Source organism: Phacochoerus africanus, chromosome 14 (genome assembly GCF_016906955.1).
Source record: "Phacochoerus africanus isolate WHEZ1 chromosome 14, ROS_Pafr_v1, whole genome shotgun sequence".
Lineage (NCBI taxonomy): Eukaryota > Metazoa > Chordata > Mammalia > Artiodactyla > Suidae > Phacochoerus > Phacochoerus africanus.
Genome location: NC_062557.1, coordinates 39416125 through 39443778, shown reverse-complemented (window position 1 = coordinate 39443778; position 27654 = coordinate 39416125). Strand labels below are relative to the sequence as shown.

At 40.4% G+C, this 27654-nt stretch overlaps 1 protein-coding gene across 4 annotated transcripts in view; it reads left to right on the top strand.

Annotated features, from left to right (window-relative positions):
* TAF15 (TATA-box binding protein associated factor 15) overlaps positions 1-27286 on the top strand; it is a 37401-nt gene extending 10115 nt beyond the window's left edge. For 2 of the 4 annotated variants that reach the window (XM_047756548.1, XM_047756552.1), the window contains 11 exons: positions 7053-7246; positions 8700-8820; positions 17909-17943; positions 18583-18615; positions 20184-20293; positions 21361-21490; positions 23812-23904; positions 24709-24790; positions 24907-24995; positions 25103-25697; positions 26949-27286. In XM_047756548.1, the coding sequence (XP_047612504.1) occupies positions 7053-7246; positions 8700-8820; positions 17909-17943; positions 18583-18615; positions 20184-20293; positions 21361-21490; positions 23812-23904; positions 24709-24790; positions 24907-24995; positions 25103-25697; positions 26949-26988 (1522 nt within the window). In that variant the 3' untranslated portion in view covers positions 26989-27286. The remainder of the gene's footprint in view (positions 1-7052; positions 7247-8699; positions 8821-17908; positions 17944-18582; positions 18616-20183; positions 20294-21360; positions 21491-23811; positions 23905-24708; positions 24791-24906; positions 24996-25102; positions 25698-26948) is intronic. The other 2 variants (XM_047756549.1, XM_047756550.1) reach the window with 2 other exon arrangements.
* Positions 27287-27654: the final 368 nt, after the last annotated feature.

Here is a 27654-nt window from a genome sequence, read left to right as displayed (position 1 = left end):
AATCTGACTAGGAACCATGAGGTTGCGGGTTCTATCCCTGGCCTTGCTCAGTGGGTTAAGGATCTGGCGTTGCCATGAGCTGTGGTGTACGTCACCGATGCGGCTCGGATCCTGCATTGCTGTGACTCTAGTATAGGCCAGTGGCTACAGCTCCGATTAAACCCCTGGTCTGGGAACCTCCATATGCCACGGGTGCAGCCTTAAGAAAGACAAAAAGACAAAAAAAAAAGGAATGTGGACATTGTCAGCACTGATGTTTTATTATTTTTATTTTTTTATTTCTTTTTGCTTTTTGGGGCCACACCTGCTACATATGGAAGTTCCCAGGCTCAGGGTCAAATTGGAGCTACAGCTGCCAGCCTACACTATAGTAACGTGGGATCCAAGCCATGTCTGTGACCTTTGCCAAAGCTCCCAGCAATGTCCAATTCTTAACCCACTGAGCGAGGGCAGAGATTGAACCTGCATCCTTGTGGATAGTGGTCGGGTTCATAATCCACTGAGCCACAATGGGAACTCCCTGATATTTGATTCTTATGAGTTATTTATAAAAGTATTGTTTAGTTGTAAATGAGTGCACATGATTTAAATGTTAAAAAGTAAAATTTGGACCTTTGCTTTATACCCTGATGAAATAAAAACCTTCCTATAAAAGGAGACTTCTCAATGCTTACCTTTTATTTCCCTTTTATTATTATTATTATTATTACCTTTAACAATAGTTACAGATTAGGGTCACTGATGATTTTTATTTACTTTTATTTTTATTATTTATTTATTTATTGCTTTTTATGGGCACACCTGCAGCATATAGAAGTTGCCATGCTAGGGGTTGAATTGGAGCTACAGCTGCCAGCTTATGCCACAGCCACAGCATTGTGGGATCTGAGCCATGTCTATGACCTACACCACAGCTCACGGCAGCACTGGATTCTTAACCCACTGAGTGGGGCCAGGGATTGAACTCATCATCATGGATACTAGGCGGGTTTGTTTCTGCTGAGCCACAATGGGAATTCCATCACTGATGATTTTTATTTTTCTCGTATATTTAACATTTTCTGGAGTTCCCGTTGTGGCTCAGTGTTTAATGAACCTGACTAGGAACCATGAGGTTGCAGGTTAGATCCTTGGCCTTGATCACTGGGTTCAGGATCCGGCATTGCCATGAGCTGTGGTGTAGGTTGCAGACGCGGCTCAGATCTGGCGTTGCTGTGGCTCTGTTGTAGGCTGGCAACTATAGCTCCATTTGGACCCCTAGCCTGAGAACCTCCATATGCTGTGAGTGTAGCCTTAAAAAGACAAAAAAAAGTTTTCTACATGAACATACTATTTTGAAAATGTTTTTATAATCCACTTAATTTTATTGTACTTATAGTTGTACAGTCATATTCACAACCTAATTTTAGAATATTTCCAGAGTTGCCGATGTGGTGTAATGTAAACGAATATGACTAGAATCAATGGGGATGTGGGTTTGATCCCTCACCTCACTTGGCGGGTTGAGGATCCCATGTTGCTGTGGCTGTGATGTAGGTCAGCAGCTACAGCTGATTCGATCCCTAACCTGGGAACTTGCATGTGTAGCTGGTGCGGCCCTAAAAAGCAAAAAAAAAAAAAAAAAGAATATTTCCATCCCAAACCTCCAGTCCACCCCTCCTTCCCCCCTACTTATGCCCCTTGGTAACAGTAAGTTTTTCCAAGTCTGAGTCTGTTTCTGTTCTGTGAATAAGTTCATTTGTATCCTTTTCTTTAGATTCCACGTGTAAGTGATGTGATGTTCGTCTCTGTCTAATTTTACTTAGTATGGTAATTTTTAGGTCCATCCATGTTGCTGAAAATACCATTATTTCATTCTTTTTTATGACTGAGTAATACTCCATTGTATATATGTACAACATCTTGTTTATTAACTCCTCTGTCAATGGATATTTAGGTTGCTTCATGTCTTGGCTATTGTACATAGTGCTGCAATGAACATTGAAGTACCTGTGTCTTTTTGAGTCATAGTTTTCTCTGGATAGATTCCCAGAGCGGGATTGCTGGATGATATGATAGTTCTATTTTTAGTTTTTTGAGGAACCACCATACTTTTCCATAGTGGTTGTACCAATTTACATTCCCACCAACAGCACAAGAGGGTTCCCTTTTCTGCACACCCTCTCCAGCATTTATTGTTTGTAGATTTTTTTTTTTTGTCTTTTTAGGGCCACACCCATGGCATATGGGGGTTCTCAGGCTAGGGGTCCAATCAGAGCTACATCGGATCATTAATCCACTGAGCAAGACCAGGGATCGAACCCATGTCCTCATGGATGCTAGTCAGGTTTGTTAATCGCTGAGCCACAGTGCGAACTCGTGTTTGTAGACTTTTTAATGATGGCCATTCTGGCTGGTGTAAGTTGGTGCCTCTTAGTAGTTTTGATTTGCATTTCTCTAATAATTAGTGAAGTTGAGCATATTTTCATGTGTATTTTGTCCATGCGTATGTCTTTGGAGAAATGTTTGTTTAAATCTGCCCCCCCCCTTTTTTTTTAAGGGCTGCATATGTGGCATATAGAAGTTCCCAAGCTAGGGGGTCAAATCAAAGCTGTAGCTGCCGGCCTATACCAGATCCTTAACCCACTGCATGAAGCCAGGGGTTGAAACCATGTCCTCATGGATACCAGTCAGATTTGTAGCTGAGCCACGATGGCAACTCCTAGATCTGCCGATTTTTTTGATAGGTTGTTGTTTTTTAAGATATTGACTGCAGGAAGTTTTTATGTATTTTTGAGGTTGATCCCTTGTTAGTTGTTTCATTTGTAAATATTTTCTCACATTGTGTGTGTTGTCTTTTTGTTTTGTTTTTGATTTCCTTTGCTGTGCAAAAACTTAGGTTTAATTAAGTCCCATTGGTTTATTTTTGTTTTTATTTTCATTACTCTAGGGGGTGGATCTGAGAAGATACTGCTGTGGGTTATGTCAGAGTGTTCAGCATGTGTTTTTCTCTGAGTTTTATAGTATCCAGTCTTAAGTTTAGGTCTTTAATCCATTTTGAGTTTATTTTTTGTGTATGGTATTTATTCTTTTTTTAAAATTTCATTCTTTTACATGTAGCCGTCCAGTTTTCCCAGCACCACTTACTGAACAGACCGTCTTTTCTCCATTGTAGATTCTTCCCTCCTTTGTCATAGATTAGTTGATCATAGGTGCATGGGTTTATTTCTGGGCTTTTTATCCTATTCTGTTGATCTGTATTTCTGTTTTTGTATGGCCACTTGCCATACAGTTTTGATAACTGTAGCTTTGTAGTATAGCCGGAAGACAGGAAGCCTGAGTCCTCCAGCTCCATTTTTCTTTTTCTTTTTCTTTTTTTTTTTTTTGGTCTTTTCTAGGGCCACTCCCGTGGCATATGGAGGTTCCCAGGCTAGGGGTCTAATCCGAGCCACCGGCCTATGCCAGAGCCACAGCACCGTGGATCTGAGCTGCATCTGCTATCTCCACCACAGCTCACGGCAATGCCAGATCCTTAACCCACTGAGCAAGGCCAGGGATTGGACCCGCAACCTCATGGTTCCTGGTCAGATTCGTTAACCACTGAGCCACAATGGGAACCCCTCCATTTTTCTTTCTCAGGATTGCTTTGGATTTTTTTTTTGGTCTTTTTTTTGCTATTTCTTGGGCCGCTCCCACGGCATATGGAGGTTCCCAGGCTAGGGGTCCAATCGGAGCTGTGGCCACTGGCCTGCGCCAGAGCCACAGCAACGCAGGATCCGAGCCGCGTCTGCAACCTACACCACAGCTCATGGCAACGCCGGATCCTTAACCCACTGAGCAAGCGCAGGGATCGAACCCGCAACCTCATGGTTCCTAGTCGGATTCGTTAACCACTGCGCCACGACGGGAACTCCCTGGATTATTATTATTTTTTAATGGCAGCACCTGCAGCATATAGAAGTTCCAGGGCTGGATTTTTTTTTTTTTTTTCTTTTCTTTTCGGCTGCCCCACTGCATATGGAGCTCTCAGGCCAGGGATCAGATGTGAGCCACAGTTGCAGTCTGTATGTGGCAGCGCTGGATCCTTAACCCACTGTGCTAGGCTGAAGATAAACCTGTGTTCTAGCACTCCAGAGATGCTGCTGATATTACTGCGCCAGAGCAGGTCTCCCTAAACCAAGGATTGAATCCAAGCCACAGCTCTGGCAACACTGGATCCTTTAACCCACTATGTTGGCCTGGGTATTGAACCCTCAACTCTGCAGCAACCCAAGTGGCTGCAGTCGGTTTCTTAACCCACTGTTCCATGGTGGGGACTCCTCCATTTTATTTTTTAACCATTTTAATGTATTATGTTTTCAGGGACCAAAATATTAAAGAAAAAAGTGCCAAAACCTACCCATATATTTTGGATACCCTAAAATATGTTTTGTTTGTTAATATAGATAGGTGAATGTTAACAGTTTTACAGGTCTTAGAGTTTTTAAAAATTTTTAGATTCGAGGAGTCTGCAGTTGTTATTCATTTTAATAATAGTAACTTACTTTTTACTGTGGTTTAAAATTTGTGAAATACTTTTGCATTCCCTAATTTAATTGATCCTGTTTTAAACACTTTGAAAGTGTCAGAAATTATCATTGGTAAAGAGAAATTATCAGTCTTATTATAGACAGGATAGTGGTTTGAAAAATGGGTAGTGCTATATAGCACAGAGTGCTCTACCCAGTATTCTGTGGTGATCTATGTGGGAAAATAACCTGAAAGATAATGGTTGTATGTATATATATAACTGAATCACTTTGTTGAATAGCAAAAAGTATCACAAACTCGTAAATCAAATTTATTGATACTGGAGGTCCCATCTTGGCGCAGCAGAAACAAATCTGACTAGGAACCATGAGGTTGAGGGTTTGATCCCTGGCCTCGCTCAGTGGGTTAAGGATCTGGTGTTGCTGTGGGCCTGTGGTGTAGGTAGCAGATGCTGGGGCTCTTGCATAGGCTGGCAGCAGCAGCTCAGATTAGACTCCTAGCCTGGGAACCTTCATATGCTGCGGGTGAGGCCCTAAAAAGACAAAAGACAAAAAAAAAAAATTATTGTTCCTTTAATAAAACTTTAAAACATGAAAGAAAGAAAAGTGAGGGAGTTTCCACTGTGGCTCACCGGTGATGAATCCAATTAGTATCCATGAGGATGCAGGTTGGATCCCTGGCCTGGACTAGTGGGTTAAGGATCTGGCGCTGCACTGAGCTGTGGTATGGGTTGCAAATGCAGTGCAGATCCCACGTTGCTGTGGCTGTGCTGTAGGCTCCAGTTTTACCCCTAGCCTGGGAACTTCCATATGCTGCAGGTACAGCCTTTTTAAAAAAACAAACAGAAAAGTGCATAATGAAGTACAAATGTAGGGAATACATTATGTTAGAAGGCTCTTGAAGCCCTGTTGGTTAGTTTTCAATTTTAGGAGAATCTTTTTGTAAGAATCTATTTTTGGAAATGTGACATATAAATGTGGGCCAAAGAGGAACATTAAATTTGGTTTGGTTTGACAGTCATTTTAAAGTGAAGTGCTAGTGTTCTGACCACTGTTGTGATATGCTTTGGATTTAGGGAATCTTTATTAGATTGTTTTGATCATTCGATGCAAAATAAGATGTGACTATTAAGTTGTGAAGCCTCATATTGGTCCCTCTTCTTTTTTTTTTTTTTTTTTGTCTTTTGGTCCTCTTAGGGCCGCACCTGCGACATATGGAGGTTCCCAGGCTAGGGGTTGAATCAGAGCTGTTACTGCCGGCCTACGCCAGAGCCACAGCAACGCCAGATCGAAGCCACGTCTGTGACTGACACCACAGCTCACGACAACACTGGATCCTGAACCCACTGAACGAGGCCAGGGATCAAACCCACAATCTCATGGTTCCTAGTCTGATTCATTTCTGCTGCACCACACCACAGCTCACGACAACGCCGGATCCTGAACCCACTGAATGAGGCCAGGGATCAAACCCACAATCTCATGGTTCCTAGTCTGATTCATTTCTGCTGCACCACAATGGGAACTCTGCTCTTCTTTTCTTTTGAATAAACATTAGAACTCAATTTAGTTAAGGTTTCAACGTTCCCATCCCGAGAGCAGGTAATTAATAGCCATATTGCTTAGAATATTCTCAGAATTCCCTGGCGGGGCAGTGGGTTAAGGATCCAGCATTGTCACTGCTGTGGCAAGAATTTGATCCCTGGCCCTGGAACTTTTGCATGCTGCAAGCACGGCCATAAAAAAAAAAAAATGTTCTATTATCAAAGATGTTTAGAAGAATATATTATGGGTTCAAAGATAATTATAAGAAAATAGTCCCCAAAACATTATAATGTTATAAAACTGAGATAGAGCCTTAAAATAAAACAAAACACCGAGATAGAGCCTTTTAGTGTAGCTGTTAAAAGTACTCAGCACTGGTCGTGTTTGTTAAAGAGTCAGACATATTACTGTACTTTACATCACCTTTAATTTTTTTTTGTTTTTTTGTTTTTTTGCCTTTTCTAGGGCCGCTCCCTCGGCATAGGGAGGTTCCCAGGCTAGGGGTTGAATCCGAGCTGTAGCCATCGGCCTACGCCAGAGCCACAGCAACTCAGGAACTGAGCCTCGTCTGCAACCTACACCACAGCTCATGGCAATGCCAGATCGTTAACCCATTGAGCAAGGCCAGGGGTTGAACCCGCAACCTCATGGTTCCTAGTTGGATTCGTTAACCACTGCGCCACAACGGGAACTCCCCACCTTTAATTTTTTTTAATTCAATGCGATGATATAAACCATAGTGATTTTCTTACTTCATGATAGTTTTAAAGGGTAGGTGTGGTTTTTCTCATAATGTGCCTTTTCAGTGATAGTAGAATTATTTTAAAATCATTTCATTGGTGATAGGTTTGTAGATGAAAGAGCTAAATAATTCCCACCAGAAGGGAGTCGTGAATTTGAGGTCTAGCTGGGCAAGCCTCTCAGAGCAGTTATTCTGTCAGCCTGCTACGGTAGACGTAATCGTGCTGTAAATTGCTCACATTCTTGATTTCTGTTTAGCCAAAGTGGAAGAGTGCCTTCATATGACCAGTCAGACTATGGTCAACAAGATTCATATAACCAGCAGTCAGGCTATGATCACCATCAAGGCTCATATGACGAGCAATCAAATTACAATCAGCAGCATGATTCCTATAATCAAAACCAGCAGTCCTACCATTCACAAAGGGAAAATTACAGCCACCACACACAAGGTAAGATGTGCTGACCTTTGTTATTTTTCTTTTTTCCCTCTCATAAATTGTCTGCTTATTGAGTTTTGTGTCAGAAGACCCACATAGGATTTCAGCTGTTTATAAAAATTTGTAGTGATATTGAATATTATGTTCTCTCTCATGTTCATCAGAACTAGTTTATTTCTATTTCTGAACTTCTTAGCGACCCCTGATGGTCACATGACTTTTTGCTGTCACATGAGTTTTTGAATTTCCTTTGTTGTCTCAGTCAGCTGATTATTTGACAGTGCTGCTGCTCCCAGTTTTTTTGGTAGTGGTGGTGTATGTAATTTGAGGAAATTATGGTCCTATATTAGCTTTCTCTAATCTAATCTAAGAAGGACCAGTCGTTCTTTTCCTCTGTATATACCACTGATATTTAGGAATCTCACTATGGCATGAAAATGAATGCTTTAAGGGCAGAAGTCTTAATTTATTCATCTATGGACCTGCTCAATAAATAATTTGTTGAATAGTTGAAAGTGAATAAGTGAATGAGTAAAAGTGGAAGCTCCTTCACTGGATATCTCCATTGAATATACTTACTGTGTCTCGCTTTGAAGATCCAGATAGTCCTTGTTCATGTTTGATTTACATTTAAATATTTTTGATGTTAAAAAAATTGGAGTTCCTGTGGTGGTGCAGTGGTAACAAACCCTACTAGTATCCGTGAGAACGTGGGTTTAATTCTTGGCCTCACTCAGTGGGTTGGGGATCTGGCGTTTTTGTGAGCTGTGGTGCAGGCCGGCAGCTACAGCTCTGATTCGACCCCTATCCTGGGAACTTTTGTGCCACAGGTACAGCCCTAAAAAAATAAGAAAAAAAAAGTAGTACCTTTTAAGTAATTAGGGTATTCTTTTCATGTATTTCAGTTCTCATGTACTTTACTCAAACTATTCCATATCACCATCGCATCACGTGCTGGTACCTACATCACCATTTTTTTTTTTTTGCTATTTCTTTGGGCCGCTCCCGCAGCATATGGAGGTTCCCAGGCTAGGGGTCGAATCAGAGCTGTAGCCACTGGCCTACGCCAGAGCCACAGCAACGCGGGATCCGAGCCGCGTCTGCAACCTACACCACAGCTCACGGCAACGCCGGATCCTTAACCCACTGAGCAAGGGCAGGGACTGAACCTGCAACCTCATGGTTCCGAGTCGGATTCGTTAACCACTGCGCCACGACGGGAACTCCTACATCACCATTTTTGCTATCTGACTTTAGTAGAATGGAATCTGACCTAAATACAATGTTCAAATACATTTAACTCCAGATGGTATTATGATGACGTGCATTTGAGTTTTGTGCGCATTTGCCACTTTCCGATGGTTACAGGTGACCAAAAGGGCCATTTACGTTTATGTGATAGGAAGCCTTTGTCAGAAATGTCAGTGTTTATTTATGTATGTATGTATTCATTATCTTTTTTTAGATGACCGTCGTGATGTGAGTAGGTATGGAGAAGATAATAGAGGATATGGCGGGTCACAGGGAGGAGGTAGAGGGCGTGGGGGATATGACAAGGATGGAAGAGGTCCTATGACAGGATCAAGGTAAGTATTCAGATAGAGATGTCTACATTTCTTCTCTTTTCTTTCTTTCTTCCTTTCTTCCTTTTTTTTTTTTTTTTTTGTTGTTGTTACTTAGCTGGTTTGATTCCATCATTTAATTTAGTTGAGAAGCCTAAAAAAGAGATGATGCTGTAGAGAAGAGGACAGAAATTCAAATTTTATTTTCAGTCTTAGGATGTCATGTAAATCACCTCAGGATAGACTATGTTAGTTTATGTGATATATATATAAAATATCAATGGCGAAAAGTCCCCTACTGTGGTGTGGTTAAGCCACTTAACTGTGTTTTTCCTGCCAGAGCTATAGATTTAAACTCCTTTAAAAGATGTCTCTGGGAAATCCAAGTGTTTTATCTGTAAAAGATAAAAGGTAAGTTAATTCTAGATTATAGCATAGAGAGGCTATTCTTTAACCTTGATTCTTCTTGGGAAGGGAAAATTTTAGGAGGCAGTAGCAGAGTATAAAGTTGGGTTTGACAAATGAGAGAAAGATTTTATGTAACTAAACTCTTTTATTCCACATCACATACCATTGTGTATTTTGTCTAGACTAAGCTGTGGAAAGGGAATGACTTTTTCCTTCAGTTTCCTTTTCTCCATTGCTGGTATTACCAGGTTTTGTTATTTACTTATGGCATATGTTATAAAAGCTGGTTTTAAAATTACTTTCAAATATATCTGTAAATTCAGCAGTTTAGCTTGAAAAGCAGGAATGAAAAAATAGTTGACATTTATTGTCCTCAGATGAGGTTTGTGGGTTGCAAATTTGAATGTAGAATACAGAGGCTTAAAAGATATTTGTGTTCTTTGGGAATTGAAATTGTCAGCAGCCTGTTAACTGACACTTAATAACTTATCAGTGCCAGGTCACTCTTTTGCCTCTTAGGGACGGGGTGTCTGTTCTCTGAGGTGATCTGAGACAATCAGTTATATACAGCATTATTATTTTTTAAGATGAGCCAGGAATTTGATCCCACTGACTTTATGTTTAATGATCTGGCAAAACTAAAGTCTAAACATATTGAATAAGACTTGAACATTAAGTGTTTTTTGATTAATAGCCAAAGTTTATTGAGGTAAAACAAATATATGCCTCTTCATTATCAAAGAGAGTAGTTTGCCATTATGTGCATATAAATGGGCAACGCAGAGTGACATGGTTCTTAGCCTCTATCTCATAGTCTCCCCCCACCTCAAACAGAATCCTAAACAAGATAACAGGTGTATGTGATTTTCCAGTTAATATGTTTTAGGTAATTGGCTGCCTTGGGATGCTCTATGTTTCCTAGTATATCATAGGTTTACTTTTCTTCATAAGAAAGTTGTAGTTTTATCTATAAGTTATCTATTAAGTTACGCCAATGTCTCACTAAGAATGGTAGAATCCCACTTCTCAGAAGGTGGAGGGTAGGGAAGTCTTTAAAAATATGTTTTTACCTTTGAGAGATGACTCATTTTAGAGGTCACTTTGAGTGATCCTCCTGATAAAGGAGGGAAGGTCTGTATCTTAACCCAGTTTTAAGCACTTTGATAACCTCCTTGGCAGCATATTTCAGCATAAATTTTGGCCTATGTACTGAATTAGAAACTAAGTTTTTGATTTTCAAATCTTTTTATTTAGCCTTAGAAAATCTTCAAGCAAGATGTTATGTAGGAGCCCATGTAAATTAGGTCAAAATGATGGTAATCTCTTTCAAGTTAGGGTAGGTTTTGGGGGGGATGGGTCTTGCCTAGTTGCTGTCTACATACTCCCTCCTCCATTCCCCCCCAAGCAATAAATGGAATGCACATGAAAGGCCTTTGTAAGAAATTTACATGGATGATTATGCTGACTGTCTATATTGGCTTGGCACACTTGTAAAAAACTTAAGTTAAAGGCCACATAGTAAGTAATTTAGGATTTGCAGGTCACATGATTTCTGTCACGTCTGTTCAACTCTGCCCCTGTAGCACCAGAACAGCTGTAGATAATATATAAATGAATAAATGTGGTTGTGTCCCAGAAAGCTTCACTTATGGATACTGAAATATGAAGTTCACATAGTTAACATGTGTTGCAATATCTTGCTCAAAAATGTGATTTTTTTTTTTTTTTTTATCCTTTTAGGGCTACACCTGCTGCACATGGAGGTTCCTAGGCTAGGGATCTAATCGGAGCTGTAGCCGCCAGCCTATGCCAGAGTCATAGCAACTTGGGATTCTAGCTGTGTCTGTGACCTACACCACAGCTCATGGCAATGCCAGATCCTTAATCCACTGAGCGAGGCCAGGGATCGAACCCGCAACCTCATGGTTCCTAGTCGGATTTGTTTCCTCTGCGCCATGACGGGAACTCCTCAACATGTGACTTTTAGCTTATTTATGGGGATAAAGGGTTTAAAAGGAAAGAAAAAAAAGCCCAGGCTTTTTTTTTTCCACATTTGGTTTTACATTTAAGTACCAAAAATACCCAAACAGTTTTGGTTAGTCTTCATCAACACTCCCATTTGTGTTTGTAATCATCTTAAAAACAGCAAGTTTGAAAATATGATCCTTTCAGTGCTCTTTGAAGAATATCTGTCATTAGTTGGGTTTATAATTAAAGAAGAAGGGATACAGTTTGTGGGTGAAGGTGGAGTCTGTGACATTCTTAGACTCAGGTTGTATGATTGCGTGGCTGGAGGACGAATTCAGAACCAAAGGAAGCTGTTAGCTTTCCAAATATGGAAGAGAAACATGAAGATTATAGAGCCTATAGGAAACAGTGTTTTTCTTTGAAAAAGGAGTTGCAGCAACAAAGATTGGATTTCTAATTGTTATCTAAAATAGATCCCTGACCTCATAGTGGACTAGAAGCTTAAGGCCATACGTTTTGTGTTTTTTTAGCGTTGTGATGAATGCAAAATTACTAGAACTTCATAGATAACCGTTTCCATTATAGTGTGTCATCAAGTTGAGTAGCTTTTTTAGGCTTTAATATCTCAAGCCTTAGAAGAGTTATCTTAAATTTTGAATATCTTATAAGAATTTCTGATTAGTTCCCTTAAAAATGTGCGTATGTGTTGTTGATAGTCTAGGCCGTGCTGCCCAATAGAAATATAATGCAAGTCTCAACTGTGAGCCACATGTGTAATTTAAAATTTTCTAGTAAATCACATTTAAAAAGAAACAGGTGAAATTAATTTTAATAATAGATTTTATTTAATGTCAATATCATTTTTTATCATATAACCAGTATAAAAATTGAGATATCATACATTCCTTTTTTTCATACTAAGTCTTTGAAATTCATTTTGTATTTTACATTTAGACTACATCTCGATTTAGATTCTCCATATTTCAGAGGGTCAGTGGTCACATGTGGCTAGTAAATGCTATATTGAACAGTACAGCTCTAGAATGATGGATTCTTGGCCTTCTGAAATGTTGGTAAATATTGAATCCAGAAAGCCTTTTACCACACCTATAAGACATGGGAAGAAATAGAACATAAATACCGCTACTGTTGGGAATGGTATTTAAATCTGGTTAAGTCGTTTGTTTGGAATTAATGTTAGTTTTCACGTCTAAAATTTGTACTCTGGATTTGCTAGCATGAAAAGTCAAACACAAGCACAATTTTTTAAGAAACTAATCTTCTTCAGTTTTTAGCTAAATTTCTTTTTCTCTCTAGGTATTGAATTTTCTGGGAATAGATTCCTGTATTGTCCTCTTACTTCTTGACACTTTTAGTCCTTGAATATAGACATATTTGAATTTTTAAAAATTAAATTTTGGGGAATTCACGTCATGGCGCAGTGGTTAAAGAATCCGACTAGGAACCATGAGGTTTCAGGTTTGATTGCTGGCCTTGCTCAGTGGGTGAAGGATCTGGTGTTGCCGTGAGCTGTGGTGTCGGTCACAGACGTGGCTTCAATCTGGCGTTGCTGTGGCTCTGGCATAGGCCGGTGGCTACAGCTTCGATTAGACCCCTAGCCTGGGAACCTCCATATGCTGCGGGAGCGGCCCAAGAAATGGCAAAAAAAAAAGACCCCCCCCCAAAAAAAATCAAATTTTGGGAATAAAGATTTTGTCAAGGAACATTTTCTTTTTTGGCAAGCACCTGAAATTAAATGACTGTCTTTTCTAAATATGTAATGCTGTAATAGTGAAAGTCTCAGAGTCTACCCCTGGGTAGGCTGCTCATTGTGGTTTCGAACTTGGTACAACTATTTCTATAATTGAATCAAAAAAAAAGAGAATAAACAAGTGAGGAGTTCCCTCGTGGTGCAGTGGTTAAGGATCTGGTGTTGTCACTGTGGCAGCTTGGGTCACTGGGTTCATTCCTTGGCCTGGGAAGTTGGAGGTGCTGTGGGAGTGCCCCCGCCAAAAAAAAGAGCAAACAATGTATTTCTTATGCAAGAGTCAGTCAGCCATAAATTTGAGTATGCTTATATTATGTCTCTAGTAAATAGATCTATTAATTCACCTTAAAATGTCCTTACTTCAGGAATTCTTTATGTGTACAAGTTTACTTTTTTTTTTGGTCTTTTTGCCTTTTCTAGGGCCACTCCCTCAGCATATGGAAGTTCCCAGGCTAGGGGTCAAATCAGAGCTGTAGCCTCCGGCCTACGCCAGAGCCACAGCAATGCGGGATCCGAGCCACGAGCCGCCTCTGCAACCTACACCACAGCTCATGGCAACGCCGGATCGTTAACCCACTGAACAAGGGCAGGGACCGAACCCGCAACCTCATGGTTCCTAGTCGGATTTGTTAACCACTGTGCCATGACGGGAACTCCAACAAGTTTGCTTTTCTGGAGAGGAAAACAAATTTGTGTGGCAACATCTTGACTCATAGATGTTCATGTGCCTTCATCTCTTAATTTGCTAGTGGGGCCTTAACTTAGTATATGGAAAGGGACTTGTAACTTGACTACGGATTTGAAAGAAAGAATTTTTTTTTTTTTTGCTTTTTAAGGCTGCACAAGAGGCATATAGAAGTTCCCAGGCTAGGGGTCGAATTGGAGTTGCAGCTGCCATCCTACACCACAGTTTACAGCAATGCGGGATCCTTAACTCACTGAGTGAGGCCAGGGATCGAACCCACAACCTCATGGTTCCTGGTCAGATTCGATTGCGCTGCACCACATTGGGAATTCCTGTTAACTGATTTAATAGTGGTACTACTTGAGGTTTATTTACCGTATTTAATGTAATAAATTTCCTAATAAGGTTTTGTAATATAACTAGTAAATATGGGATTTCTTACTAAGGAAAAAGAAAAAATGATTGAAACATTGGAGTTTGAAAGAAAGCCTTACATAGAATTATAAATCATTTAGACCTGTGCTTCTCCAACTGTAATGTACTTAGGAATTCCTTGGGGATCTTATTAAAATGAAGATTTTGATTCAGAAGGTCTGGGGCAAGCTTGCTTTTCCTTTTTTTTTTTTTTGCTTTTTAGGGCTGAACCTATGGCATATGGAGGTTCCCAGGCTAGGAGTCCAATCGGAGCTGCAGCTACCGGCCTAGTCCACAGCCATAGTAACACAGGGTCCTAGCTGCGTCTGTGATCTTCTCCATAGCTCACGGAATCTCAATATCCTTAACCCACTGAGTGAAGCAAGGAATCAAACCTGTGTCCTCATGGATGCCAGTTTGGTTTGTAACCACTGAACCATGACGAGAACTCTGAGTTTGTTTTTCTTAGACACTCCCAAGCCCTGTCTTTGCTGCTATTCCATAGACCACCTTTTGAGTAGTAAGGATGTAGAACCCTTATTTTGGGAGGGAGGAAACTGAAGGCTGCTTGTCCAGATTTTAAGGTTGATTAGCAATTGTTAAGACTATACCTTGAGTCTGTTAGTTTGAAAACTAGTGCTTTTTTTAATGCACTTATGTTGATTCCATATTTATGGTTGAATTTATAAAGTAAGTGCTCAGTAAAGATGATGTAAAGTTAAAATGCCATTAAGTAAAGGAATAGGAAATTATGAACTTTTTTTTTTGTCTTTTCGTTGTTTTTTGGGCCACTCCTGTGGCATATGGAGGTTCCCAGGCTAGGGTTTGAATTGGAGCTGCAGCCGCCGGCCTACACCACAGCCACAGCAACGTGGGATCCGAGCCGCGACCTCGACCTACACCACAGCTCACGGCAATGCCAGATCCTTAACCCACTGAGTAAAGTAAGGCCAGGGATCGAACCTGCAACCTCATGGTTCCTAGTTGGATTTGTTAACCACTGAGCCATGACAGGAACGCCTAAACCTAATTTTTTTTTTCTTTTTCTTCTGTCTCTCTGGAGCCGTACTTGTGGCATATGGAGGTTCCTGGGCTAAGGGTCGAATCAGAACTACAGCTGCCAGAGTCCATCACAGCCATAGCAACTCGGGATCTGAGCTGCATATGTGACGTACACCACAGCTCATGGCAGTGCTAGATCCTTAACCCACTGAGTGAGGCCAGGGATCGAACCTGCATTCTCATGGATACTAGTTGGGTTTGTTAACCACTGAGCCACTATGGTAACTCCCCTACTTGTTTTATATCTTTTGTATTTTACAGGAGTGTATCTTTTTTTTTGTCTTTTTTTGCTATTTCTTGGGCCACTCCAGTGGCATATGGAGGTTCCCAGGCTAGGGGTCGAATTGGAGCTGTAGCCACCAGCCTACACCAGAGCCACAGCAACGCAAGATCCGAGCCGCGTCTGCAACCTATACCAGAGCTCATGGCAACGCCGGATCGTTAACCCATTGAGCAAGGGCAGGGACCGAACCCGCAACCTCATGGTTCCTAGTCGGATTCGTTAACCGCTGCGCCACGACGGGAACTCCGAGTGTGTCTTTTTTAAAATTATTCAAACTTAAATTGCTGGCCAGAATAGAAATTATAGAAACTAATTCATGTATGAAATTGTATTTTCCTTCCATTGTGGCCAGATAAACAATTTGGTACTCTGTTAAGATGACAGGAAAATAATTAAGCCGTGTCTCTTCCAGTACTTAATTGTGAAAATTTCCTAATTAAAAAAAATCTACTTGGGTGCTCTTTTGTGGCACAGCAGGTTAAGAATCCGGCATTTTCACTACAGCAGCTCAAGTCACTGCCTGTGGCTTGTGTTCCATCCCTGGCTTGGGAGCTTCCACATGCATGAGTGTGGTCAAAAAAAAAAAATGTGCTTTAAAGTCCTGACATAGGAATAGGAATATGGGCTTAATATTTTCACTAGTTCTTTTCTCATCATTTTTTAGAGTTCTAATGATCATCTTTGAAGAAATCTGAGGATGTCTTGGTTTCTAATACAATTTTTAGCAATTTAACCTCAAGAATTCTATTGGCTTCCTTTACTTAAAGAGTTAAGCAATGGAGTTCCCATCGTGGCTCAGTGAGTAACGAATCTGACTAGGAACCATGAGGTCGGGGGTTCGATCCCTAGCCTTGCTCAGTGGGTTAAGGATCTGGCGTTGCTCTGAACTGTGGTGTAGGTCGAAGACAGGGCTTGGATCCCTCATTGCTATGGCTCTGGCGTAGGCTGGCAGCAACAGCTCTGATTAGACCCTTAGCCTGGGAACCTCCATATGCCATGGGAGTGGCCCCAGAAAAGGCGAAAAGACAAAAAGAAAAAAAAGTTAAGCAGTAATATGTAGGCCAATTAGAAATGTGGGTGGGGAAGGGCTTGGGTAATGTTCTGAAAGTCTTATGATGGTTCTTAGAGACTCAGTTGGAAACTGTTTATGAGGGACTTGAGCTTCATTTTGTCTGCATAGCCCGACTCTCCTTTTTAGACTTCCTGAGGATCAGATAAGAAATTTATATCAAGTTAAGATGCATGTGTATATACCTAAGCTACCTGCAAGGGAGTTGTTTTTTTTTTTTGCATCAAGGTAGTAGAATAGATTTATAAAGAAAAATGCTTTTTTCAATTTGGTTAAAGTGGTTTTTCTCAGGATGATTCAGAAAAACCATCTAGAGGCCTGGGCTTTAAGCAGTGAAGAGACATTAGTTTACTGGGTTAGTTTCTTGGGTTATAGTAGAAAATGAGTAGAAAATTAGGTATCATTTGAAAACTTTGGTGTTTTTATTTTCATGTCAGCATATGAATCTTAGAGGATTATGTAATTCAGTTAAGAGAAACAAGCTTTTAATCTAGGAGTATTTACAGTCTCTTGGGAGTTCCTTGGTGGCTTAGCAGGTTACAGATCTGGTATTGTCACTCTTTGATTTGGGTTTGATCCCTGGCCTGGAACTTGGCTTGCCGTAGTCACAGCCAAAAAAAAAAAAGTGATAAGAGAAATCTTAGATTTCTTACGTAAAGCTATGCACCCGAGGACCATTGATTTACGTGGCAGTGGAAATTGCCAAATAAAGTCATCTTCTTGTGGGGTATGCAGTATTCTGTCTCTGATATGGTCTACTGATGGGTGTGCAGAGAGCATTTGGCAGCATGAATTTCAGCAGCTCTGCTTGGAAGAGATCTAGCATGTTACAGTGGGTGTGGAGTAGGAGGGCAGTTTCAGGTTATGCTTTTTTTAGTGCTCAATTTACCAGATTTCTGGAAGATTGGAAATTTTAAGACTGCTTTCAACCAGTCTCACTTTTGTGTATATTTGTACCTTACTTTTTTTCTTCATCTCATAAAACCCATAGTTGAACATAGTGCTCAAGTTTTTACCTCCTTTATTCTGCTATCAAAATTTTAACCTTTAAATTATTCTTGTAGTTCGTTTTCCTTTTTCTCATATTTAACAAAACTGTCCCCTTGGGAAGAATGTTTGCTCTAGTTTAGCATTCTTCATGTTGTGCCTCCAGTTCTAAGTTTCGGTTTGAATAGTATCCCGTTGGCTTGGGGTTGGGAAGATTTTAAAATAAGAATATATTTAGATATGTTCTGTAATAAGCTTTAAAAGGCACCCTAGTAGAAATAGATCCTTGGGAAAACATTTAGGTGAAAACAACATTTTGAAGTCTATGAAATGGAATTTACTGGAAAGTTAGAGGTGCTACTGTTTTCCTAGGTGCTCTACTTGTGACAGTTAAGTGTAGATTGAGCCCAGGGCTCAGCACATTAGAGACTTAAGGAAGAAATCATTTCTTCAATTTTTCCTCTGCAGTGGTGGTGACCGCGGTGGCTTCAAAAATTTTGGTGGTAAGTGCTGAGTATCCCAAAATGTTTCAGTGGAAATGCTATATAAATCTAAAAAGCCACCAATCTCCCATAGATGCAGTCTAAGCCCTTTCTTACTCTGTTGAGGCTGGTGTATGTTGTGTGCTTTAAAAAATTATATATATATATATATATATGTATACACATATACACATATGTATCTCAAAACATTAAAAAAACACAGTTGACTTCAAACAGTCCAATGGGTTTCTACACAGTGAATTTGCATGAAAGAGTCTGTGGTGACCAATGAATGAGACCTTCACTGGATTTTTGTCAGTATGTTTTTTAATAAAGGTAGCTGACGTGGTGTTTTTAAATTATTAGGGTTTTCCAATCAGCCTTCACAACCAGAGCTTAATAGAAGTGATACTAGCATAACGCCAAAGTGGCTGGTGCCGTCTGGGACAAGATTAAGGGAATATTGACATTCATCTTGATTTCTTAAACTTTTAATAAAGCTTAATTTATATATTTACTTTGTAAATCTGTGTTGGTTGACTTTCAAGGATTTTGGAAGTATTGACTTTTAATGCCTTGGTTCTTATTGCTGTTTTTAAATGCTTTCTGATGAGTTGCCTTAAATAGCTTTCTTTTTGTTTTTCTTTTCTTTTCCCTTAGGTCACAGGGATTATGGACCCAGGCCAGATGCTGGTAAGGTTTATGGTAGTTTGTGACTTTGCCCCTAAGAGAATGTTAGTTTTCCATTTTTTTTTTTTTTTCAAGGCAAAAGTGTGTGTATTCGGAGGAGTTAGTACAGGAGAGAGATTGCATTTGATAATGCCGCCAGAGCTGTTCTGAAGACCTGTGTTTGTGCTTTCCTGTGCTCTCTGCTTTTTCTTTTGTGAAGAAGTTTCTTGATTTTGTACTGCTAGTTAGTATTATTTAATTACTATAAATCAAATAAGAGAGAATTGGTATCACCGGGGGGTTAGAATAGCCATGTTTAGGAAAATATTACATTGGATTGATAGTCTGCTTTGTGGGCCTAAGAAGTCTAAATTCACACATGAGAGAATTGTCTTAACTCTAAGCACAAGTTACTAATTTCATGTGGCTTTTTATTTTTAAATGAAATTCAGGGCTACCTGGAGCCTTTTGAAAGTTATGGTTTAGAGATTAAAAATCTATTCGAGGGAGTTTCTGTCATGGCTTAGTAGTATCAAATCCAACTAGTATCCATGAGGATGTGGGTTTGATCCCTGGCTTTGCCTAGGAGCAGGTGTTGCCATGAGCTCTGTAGGTCGTGAGCTGTGGTGTAGGCCAGCAGCTATAGCTCTGATTGGACCCCTAGCCTGGGAACTTCCATATGCCGCATGTGTGGCCCTAAAATAAAAAGATCAAAAAAAAAAATCTATTTGAGCCAAAATTTGGTATATATTGAAATCAGAACTTTTGTTTTTATTAAGAAGCCATAGTATTCTGTCTATATGGATGGAATTTCTGAATTATCCCTTGATGGACTGAATTTTTATACATCCTTCTTACTTTGTTGTACTAATCCAAAAGTGTGCATGTAAGGTAAGGTGTCTGTCAGGGTGCCCCTACCATCTGGTATATAAAAAGCTTATTGCAGTGAATGGGAAACCAGCATTTCTACTTGGCTTGCTTGGAAGTCCAAGTGTCAGATTTGAGAAATTTTCTACTAGAGAGCCTTAAGAGTATTGATTAGCCAGAAACAATTAAAGCTCTCCAGAGAAAGGAACGCTACTTTATGCCAACTGTCTTCATCTTTCCATGAACTTGAGTCCTGTATCTGAATCTGAAGAGTGAGATTTATAAGAGCTCCTTTAATTGGTCTATATATTTGACATAGTGTGGACTTTGATCCACTTTACCTGAAGTTTAGTTGTGAGAATTCAACTACCAAAGAACTGTTGTTGGAAGTTTCTGTGTGGTGCATCAGATTAAGGAACTGGGATTGCTATATCTGTGACCCAGGCTGCAATGGTGTGCGGTTTGATCCTTGGCCCAGGAACTTCATGTGCTGCTGGTACAGCCAAAAACAGAAGAAAAGGAAAAAAAGAAAAAAAAAAAAACACCCAACACCCAATAACTCCTATGACCACTTTGCATGTTTAAGATGTTTTGTCTATTAGTCTTTTTTCTTTTTGGTCATAGAAATATTTGAATATTGAACAATAAATTATTCTTGATTATTAAGCAGGATGTAAAAAACCTAAGGAATCTGTACAATTAACCATGTTTTTTTTTCCCCTCAGATTCAGAATCTGATAATTCAGATAACAACACAATCTTTGTGCAAGGACTTGGGGAGGGTGTGTCTACAGATCAAGTGGGGGAATTCTTTAAACAAATAGGAATTATCAAGGTGAGTAAAAAGTTGGTTTACGTTGAAAATTACAAATTATGAACATATTCTGGTTAAGATACATAGATTACATAATAAGCCTGTACTCCAGTAGGGCTTGTCTCTTAAACTTTCCTCATGCACATGCTCACTCTTCTCTGTAGGCCTTTGCTATGTTTGCCAAATACACAAAGATTTTATTCCTTGCAGTGTTTACCTTTCCATGGCTGCTCATAGCTTTGGCTTTCAGTCTTAGGGCTCTAAAAATATTCTCTGCCTAGCTCCTAAAATTGTGGGAATCAAATGAGACTGTGAGAACATTCTTATATTTTGAAATGCCAACATATGAAAACCCATTATTACTAAAAACTTTTTATGATGGTATTTAATATCTGTTAGATATTCACCCCATATTTAATGCTTTACGTTATAACTTTTTTGTACTTTTGTTTTATGCATATATTTTTCATCTCCAACTAGGAAAGTGGCATTTAGAGCGGTGTTAGCAGATTGTAGCATTTGCCTGAAATCAGTTTGTAATTGCCCTTGTTTTGGTGTCTACGGAATTAGATATTTTACCCCCTTCTTGGAGAGTAAAAATTTCTTAAGAAATTATTAATTCCACATGAATATGTAAAAAATTCACACAGTTCCTAAAAGTAGAATTCTTGTTTTCTGTTCCCTTCCCAACCAAATCCAGTGTGTATGCTTTAAGGTCAATTTATTTATTTGCTTGGTGAACATTCTTTCTAGCCTTATAAAAATTTTTTTTACGGAGTTCCCATCGTGGCTCAGTGGTTAACGAATCCGACTAGGAACCATGAGGTTGCGGGTTCGATCCCTGGCCTTACTCAGTGGGTTAAGGATCTGGCATTGCCGTGAGCTGTGGTGTGGGTTGCAGATGCGGCTCGGATCCTGAGTTGCTGTGGCTCTGGTGTAGGCCAGCGGCTATAGCTCCGATTTGACCCCTAGCCTGGGAACCTCCATATGCCTCGAGTGCGGCCCTAGAAATGGCAAAAAGATCAAAAAAAAAAAAAAAAACTTTAACATTTTCTTAAAATGCTAACATCGATTTGTTTGTTCCTCAGACAAATAAGAAGACTGGAAAGCCAATGATAAATCTATACACAGACAAGGACACGGGGAAGCCAAAAGGGGAGGCAACAGTATCATTTGATGACCCTCCTTCAGCTAAGGCAGCCATTGACTGGTTTGATGGTATACCTCATTCATACAGTTTCGGTGTACAGTTTGGATAAATGTTTCTTAGTCTTGAAGTGAAAATAAGTTCTGGTAGACAATGACAGTTTTCATGTCTGTTGAGAATACAGGCCAGAGTTTTTACATAACCTTTAGAAATGAAATGAGCTCTCTGTCTAGAATATTTCCTTATATTGTGAGGCCACCCTGATAGAGATGTAGAGAGTTGGCCTTGTTTATTCTATATTTTTTTAAATTTAGGTTAATTTCTCTTCAAATATAATATTAGTACATACTCAGAAGAAACGATAAGATTTTTTTTCCCCCTGAAAATAAAATATAGGAAAGAAGAAGAAAGGAGCAAAGCATCCATAGTTCTCTATACAGAAACAATTACTGGTATTTTTTTTAATTAACTTTCTTTGTTTTTCTTTTTTTCTTTTTTTTTCTTTTCTTTTCTTTTTCTTTTTAGGGCCATACCTACAGCATATGGAAGTTCCTGGGCTAGAGGTCAAATCAGAGCTGCAGCTGCCGGCCTACACCACAGCCACAGAGGCGCCAGATTTGAGCCACGTCTGTGACCTATGCCACAACTCGAGGCAACGCCGGATCCTTCACCCGCTGAGTGAGGCCAGGGATCGAACCTGCATCCTCATGGATACTAGTCATATTCTTAACCGGCTGAGCTACAGTAGGAACTCCTAAAATGTATTTTAAAAATAGTTTATAATGATATAGCAAATGTAGTTTTGTCTCATGCTTTTTTTCACTTAACGTTTTAACAGTCATTTTCCCATGTTATTTTAAATTCATTGTTTTTATTTTACCCTGATTTAATAATAACTAACACTGCATGTTTACTGTGGTTTTTAGGCTAGGCACAGTTCTAGGAAGTTTATATGTATTGATTCAGTTTGATTTTCACAGTAATCCTATGATAACATATACCCTTTATTAGCATTTTACAGATGATGAATCTGAGGCACAGAGGAGATGGGTGATTTCCAAGCTCACACAATAAGTGGCAGAGTCAGGATTCAGACTTAGGCAGTCTAGTCCAACTGTTTCTGAAGTACTAAACTATGCCTGATTGACAAGCACTTGAGGTCCCTTCCAGTTTCAAGATTATTGCACCAGTGTCTTCCAATACATAATTGTATTTCTTTACTTCTTCAAAGACAAGATTGTGATACTCTGTCTTCACCTCTATTTTTTTTACTTTTTTCACCAATCAGGCCCTATCACCTTGCTCTTGAAGGTTTGGTCCATTCTTCCTCACTTTTCTGCTTGTTTCATAGTTTCTGTGACTCATAAAACAATTTATTTTGCTCATGATATGTAAAGAATTATTTTGCCTGTCCCAAATGAGCCTCTTAATATAACTCCATAGTTTAGACCTTACCAAGTATTTTTATAGCTTTTAAAATTCTAATCCAGGAGTTCCCATTGTGGCTCAGCGGGTTGTGAACCTGACTAGTGTCCATGAGGATGCAGGTTTGATCCCTGGCCTTGCTCAGTTGGTTAAAGACCCAGTGTTGCTGTGAGCTGTGGTGTAGGTCACAGACATGGCTTGGGTCCTGAGTTGCTGTGGCTATGGTGGAGGCTCTGATTGGACCCCTAGCCTGGGAATCTCCATATGCCTCGGTGAGGCCCTAAAAAGCAAAACCAAAAAAAAAGAAAGAAAAGATACCGCTTACCTAAGGTGAAAAATGCTTTAAAGAGTAAAACAGTATATAGTAAAAAATGAGTTTTTTTCCACCTTTGCCTCCTAGTGATCTTGTTTTCCTTATTGAGAGTTAAGGGCAATAGACAGTGTCTATACAGGCATGCATGCACACACATGTGTTCTCTTTAAAAAACAGAAATGGTTGGAGTTCCCTGGTGGCCTCGTGGTTAAGGACCTGGTGGTCACTGTTGTGGCTTAGGTCAGTGCTCTAGCGGGGATTTGATCACTGGCCCTGGAACTTCGGATTGCCATGGGTATGGCCAAAAACAAATTAACCAACACTGGCCCCCCCATCTCCAAATGGTAGCATACTAGACACATTATCTTGTACTTGGCTTTTTTCATGTGAAAATGATAGATGTGGTTGATGTTTTTTTTTTCCCCCCTTAGTAAGAAATGATTATCTTCCAGTGACAGATCTGCTCTATTCAGTAAATTTTGTCATGTTCTAGTACTGTTATCTTGACTCTTGGGAACACTAGTGTGTTTGACTTTCTGTGGGGACATGTCAGTTATTCATCTGACACTAAAACTTTTCAAGACAGTTTATATTTTTGTTGAGAGGTGGAGATGGGGAGTAGAATTTCTTCAAAACCATTTTCTTTTTTCTTAGGGAAAGAATTTCATGGCAACATCATTAAAGTGTCCTTCGCCACCAGAAGACCTGAGTTCATGAGAGGAGGTGGAAGTGGGGGTGGACGGCGAGGTAAGTAAGATACTTGTTGCTCATAGGCCTTGGTATTACAGAGGATTTGGATTTGAGTCCATGTTCTGTCCCTGCTATATGAACTTGATACTACCTTTCTCCCCCTGGGTCTTTTTCCTTTTGTCTTATAGTGAGGTACACAGTAGGAGATTCAGTAAGTAAGGTGTTACTAGCTAAGAAAGTAGTGCAAGAAGGTTCTAGAAATCTCTTTGGAAACCAGCGTGGGCAGTTTGCTATTCACGTGGAAATCAGGAGGCAGTTGTTTAAATGATACCTAGTTAGGTAGTTAACTGACCAGTTTGTAAATTTGCTGATACAGTTACTGTCAACTCATTCATTTCTGTTACGTCTAATTCCTTAAATTCGGAGTTCCTTGTGGCTCAGTGGGTTAAGGATCTGACATCACTGCTGTGGCTTGGGTCACTGCTGTGGCACAGGTCTGGTGTCTGGCCCAGGAATTTTTGTGTTCTCTGGCGCAGCCAAAAAAAATTTTTTAAGTATGTCTTTTCGCTTAACCTTAATCACCTAGATTCTCGGACTAAGGAGGGTATTATAGAAATGGATTTTGAAGTTTTTTAGTGCATTATTTGTGCTATGATGTGTGCCTGGGGGGTCTTCTCCCACATTTCCTACATTGATTAAATAAGGAAAGCCCCAAATCGAAGAATCACTGAGTACAGCCATGAGGGGTTAGTTTAGGAGTGGGGAAGCTGCAGTTACTGATGAGCACATGTTCTTAGTTCTTTGATCTGGTGCTTTGCCTCTGCTTTGTTAATGTCTGCTATTGATTCCTCTTGTCCCCAGGCCGTGGAGGATATAGAGGCCGGGGAGGCTTTCAGGGGAGAGGTGGAGACCCCAAAAGTGGAGACTGGGTTTGCCCTAATCCGTAAGTATCCTGTTTATTTTGGTGGGAGTAGGAGTCGGGATTGGAGTAGGAGGGTGCAAGAGGGGGTTCTGAATCCTTTGGAAACTATTGAGCGTATTGTTTTACTCCTTTCTTAGGTCATGTGGAAACATGAACTTTGCTCGAAGGAATTCCTGCAATCAGTGCAATGAGCCCAGACCAGAGGACTCTCGTCCCTCAGGAGGAGGTGGGTGGGCCTTTAACAATACCTACATGGTGTCAATCTTCTGACCATCATTAGGGAGGCTTTCCATTATTCTGCTGGCCTAACTGGTTTGCATTTCTACCTTGCAGATTTCCGGGGAAGAGGCTACGGTGGAGAGAGGGGCTACAGAGGTCGTGGGGGCAGAGGTGGAGACCGAGGTGGCTACGGAGGAGACAGAAGTGGGGGTGGCTATGGAGGAGACAGAAGTGGCGGCGGTGGCTACGGAGGAGACAGAAGTGGGGGTGGCTATGGAGGAGACAGAAGTGGGGGTGGCTATGGTGGGGACCGAGGAGGAGGTTATGGTGGGGACCGAGGAGGTGGCTATGGAGGAGACCGAGGTGGCGGCTATGGAGGGGACCGAGGCGGCGGCTATGGAGGGGACCGAGGCGGCGGCTATGGAGGGGACCGAGGCGGTGGCTATGGAGGAGATCGAGGCGGCGGCTATGGAGGGGACCGAGGTGGCGGCTATGGAGGAGACCGAGGCGGCTATGGAGGAGACCGAGGCGGCTATGGAGGAGACCGAAGTGGGGGGGGCTACGGAGGAGACCGTGGTAGTGGCAGTGGCTATGGTGGGGACCGAAGTGGAGGCTACGGAGGAGACAGGAGTGGCGGCGGCTATGGTGGAGACCGAAGTGGGGGCTATGGAGGAGACCGAGGTGGCTATGGAGGCAAGATGGGAGGAAGGTGAGTATTAGAATGTACGGGCTAACTTTTTTACCTCATCGCTCCTAGATTTTTAGTGTCTAAATCCTTTTTGTCACATTTTCTTCTTATCTAGTTGTTTGGAACTTGAATTTCCCATTGGCAACTCTTAGGATGGAGAAGATCCATTTGCTTTCTGCTTAGCATTTTCTAAAGTTTATTTTGTTTTGGAACTTCTTATTCATAATATTTATATTTGTATGAGTTTGTGCATTAGTTTATTTTCTCCTAGCTAAAGATGATTGAGGTTGAGAGAGAATTCGAAACTGTCTATAAATCAGGGATTCCTAATCTAAATGAGGGGAGAACACCCCTTTTATAGGGGTGTGCTTTTTCAAATCACATACGCTACCCTGTATTTGTTTCTCTGGAGATTCTGTTACAGCTTTTCCAGGTGAAAATCACTGGTGGTACTAAAGGGAGTGTGAAAGGTATAGACAAAGTCGAGTCACCAGTGGTGTAAAATAACTTGAGTCGCTGTAGTGAGCATCTCTGTGCCAGAGACAGTGCAGGTGACAAGTATTAGCACAGCGTGTAGTTAGGAACACAGGGTTTGGAGATTATCTTATTTCAAATCCTGGCTCCACCACGTAGTAGCTGTGTGACCTTGGGCAAGTTACTCAACCCTTTGGAGCATCAGATTTCTCATCTATAAAACAGAGCTGATATCTCCTTCGTGGAGTTGTCTTAGCTTACATTTAGCAGTTGCTGGCATGGGAAGCACTGCGTAATTGTTGGTAATTATCATCTATTGAACATTTCTTACCATGTGGCAAATCCTGTGAAAGTGTCTTTGTATACTTTAGTTCTAGTCCTGTCAATCCCATGAAGTAGGTGTTACTTCCCACTTTATGGAGTAAGAAATGTTGAGTAACTTTTCCAAAATCTCAAAGTAAGCGGCAGATTCAGAATTCTTACATGAGAGTGTTTCCTTGCTTATTCCACTAGCTGCTCTTCTTTGTGGAGTGCCGGCATTGGCAGAGTCTAACCCAAAATGCCACAGTAGTTTAGAGTCCTTATTCTAGATGGAAAAAAATTTAAGAGAGTTCGTGTTAGCAAAGTTTCTAGGAAACTTTGTGTCTTAAAGCTGAGAAATTAGACATTTATTAAGCACCTTCTAAGAGTAGATAAATAAGTTGGGCATGATGTATCCTTATAGAAATTGTCAAGCCGATGCCAGCCCCCTCGGTAGAAAATTAGAATTTAGTGTGGCTCTTTATTTTTCATTCCCAGAAACGACTACAGAAATGATCAGCGCAACCGACCGTACTGATGACTGTTTTGAATGTTCCTTTGTCTCTGACATGATCCATAGTGAAATTGCCAGAGTTTTGCCTGCTGCTTTCCTCGTGGCCTCTTCTTGGGTAGTGAAATTAAGTGACATTTGGATTTTTATTTGGGTGGGAGGGCTGGGACAATTTTTCTTTTAGAAATGTCCATTGAAATTTCCCCTTTTAGTTTCCAACCTTCTCATTCCCAACCCTTGAAGCTAAGTGCATTGTAAAATATTGCCAAAATGGAAGGTGTTTTGTAATACTGCAATAAAGACTGCTTGTTTTGTGGATTTTGTACATTAGTGCATTGTTCTGTCTCACTCAGGATGCATATTCAAACCCTAAGGAGTTAGGAGATGAATTCTACTTCATGAAAGTAAATACTACTTCCAACAATATTTATTGAGCTCCAACTCTGTTTAGAATAGTAGTTTCCAAGCATGACTGCATGTCAGAACCATCGAGGAGGTTGTCATAATTCCAGATTCTTAGGCAGCACCCCAGGTCTACTGGATCAGGAATTTGTGAGATGTGGGGAGGCAGGGCTGCGAATCTTAATTAAGCTCACCAGGTGATTTTGATATGGTCAGTTTAGTTCCAGTTTATAGTTGAGAACTATTTATTTTGGGCAGTATTCTAGATGCTGGGAATATGGAGATTGAAGG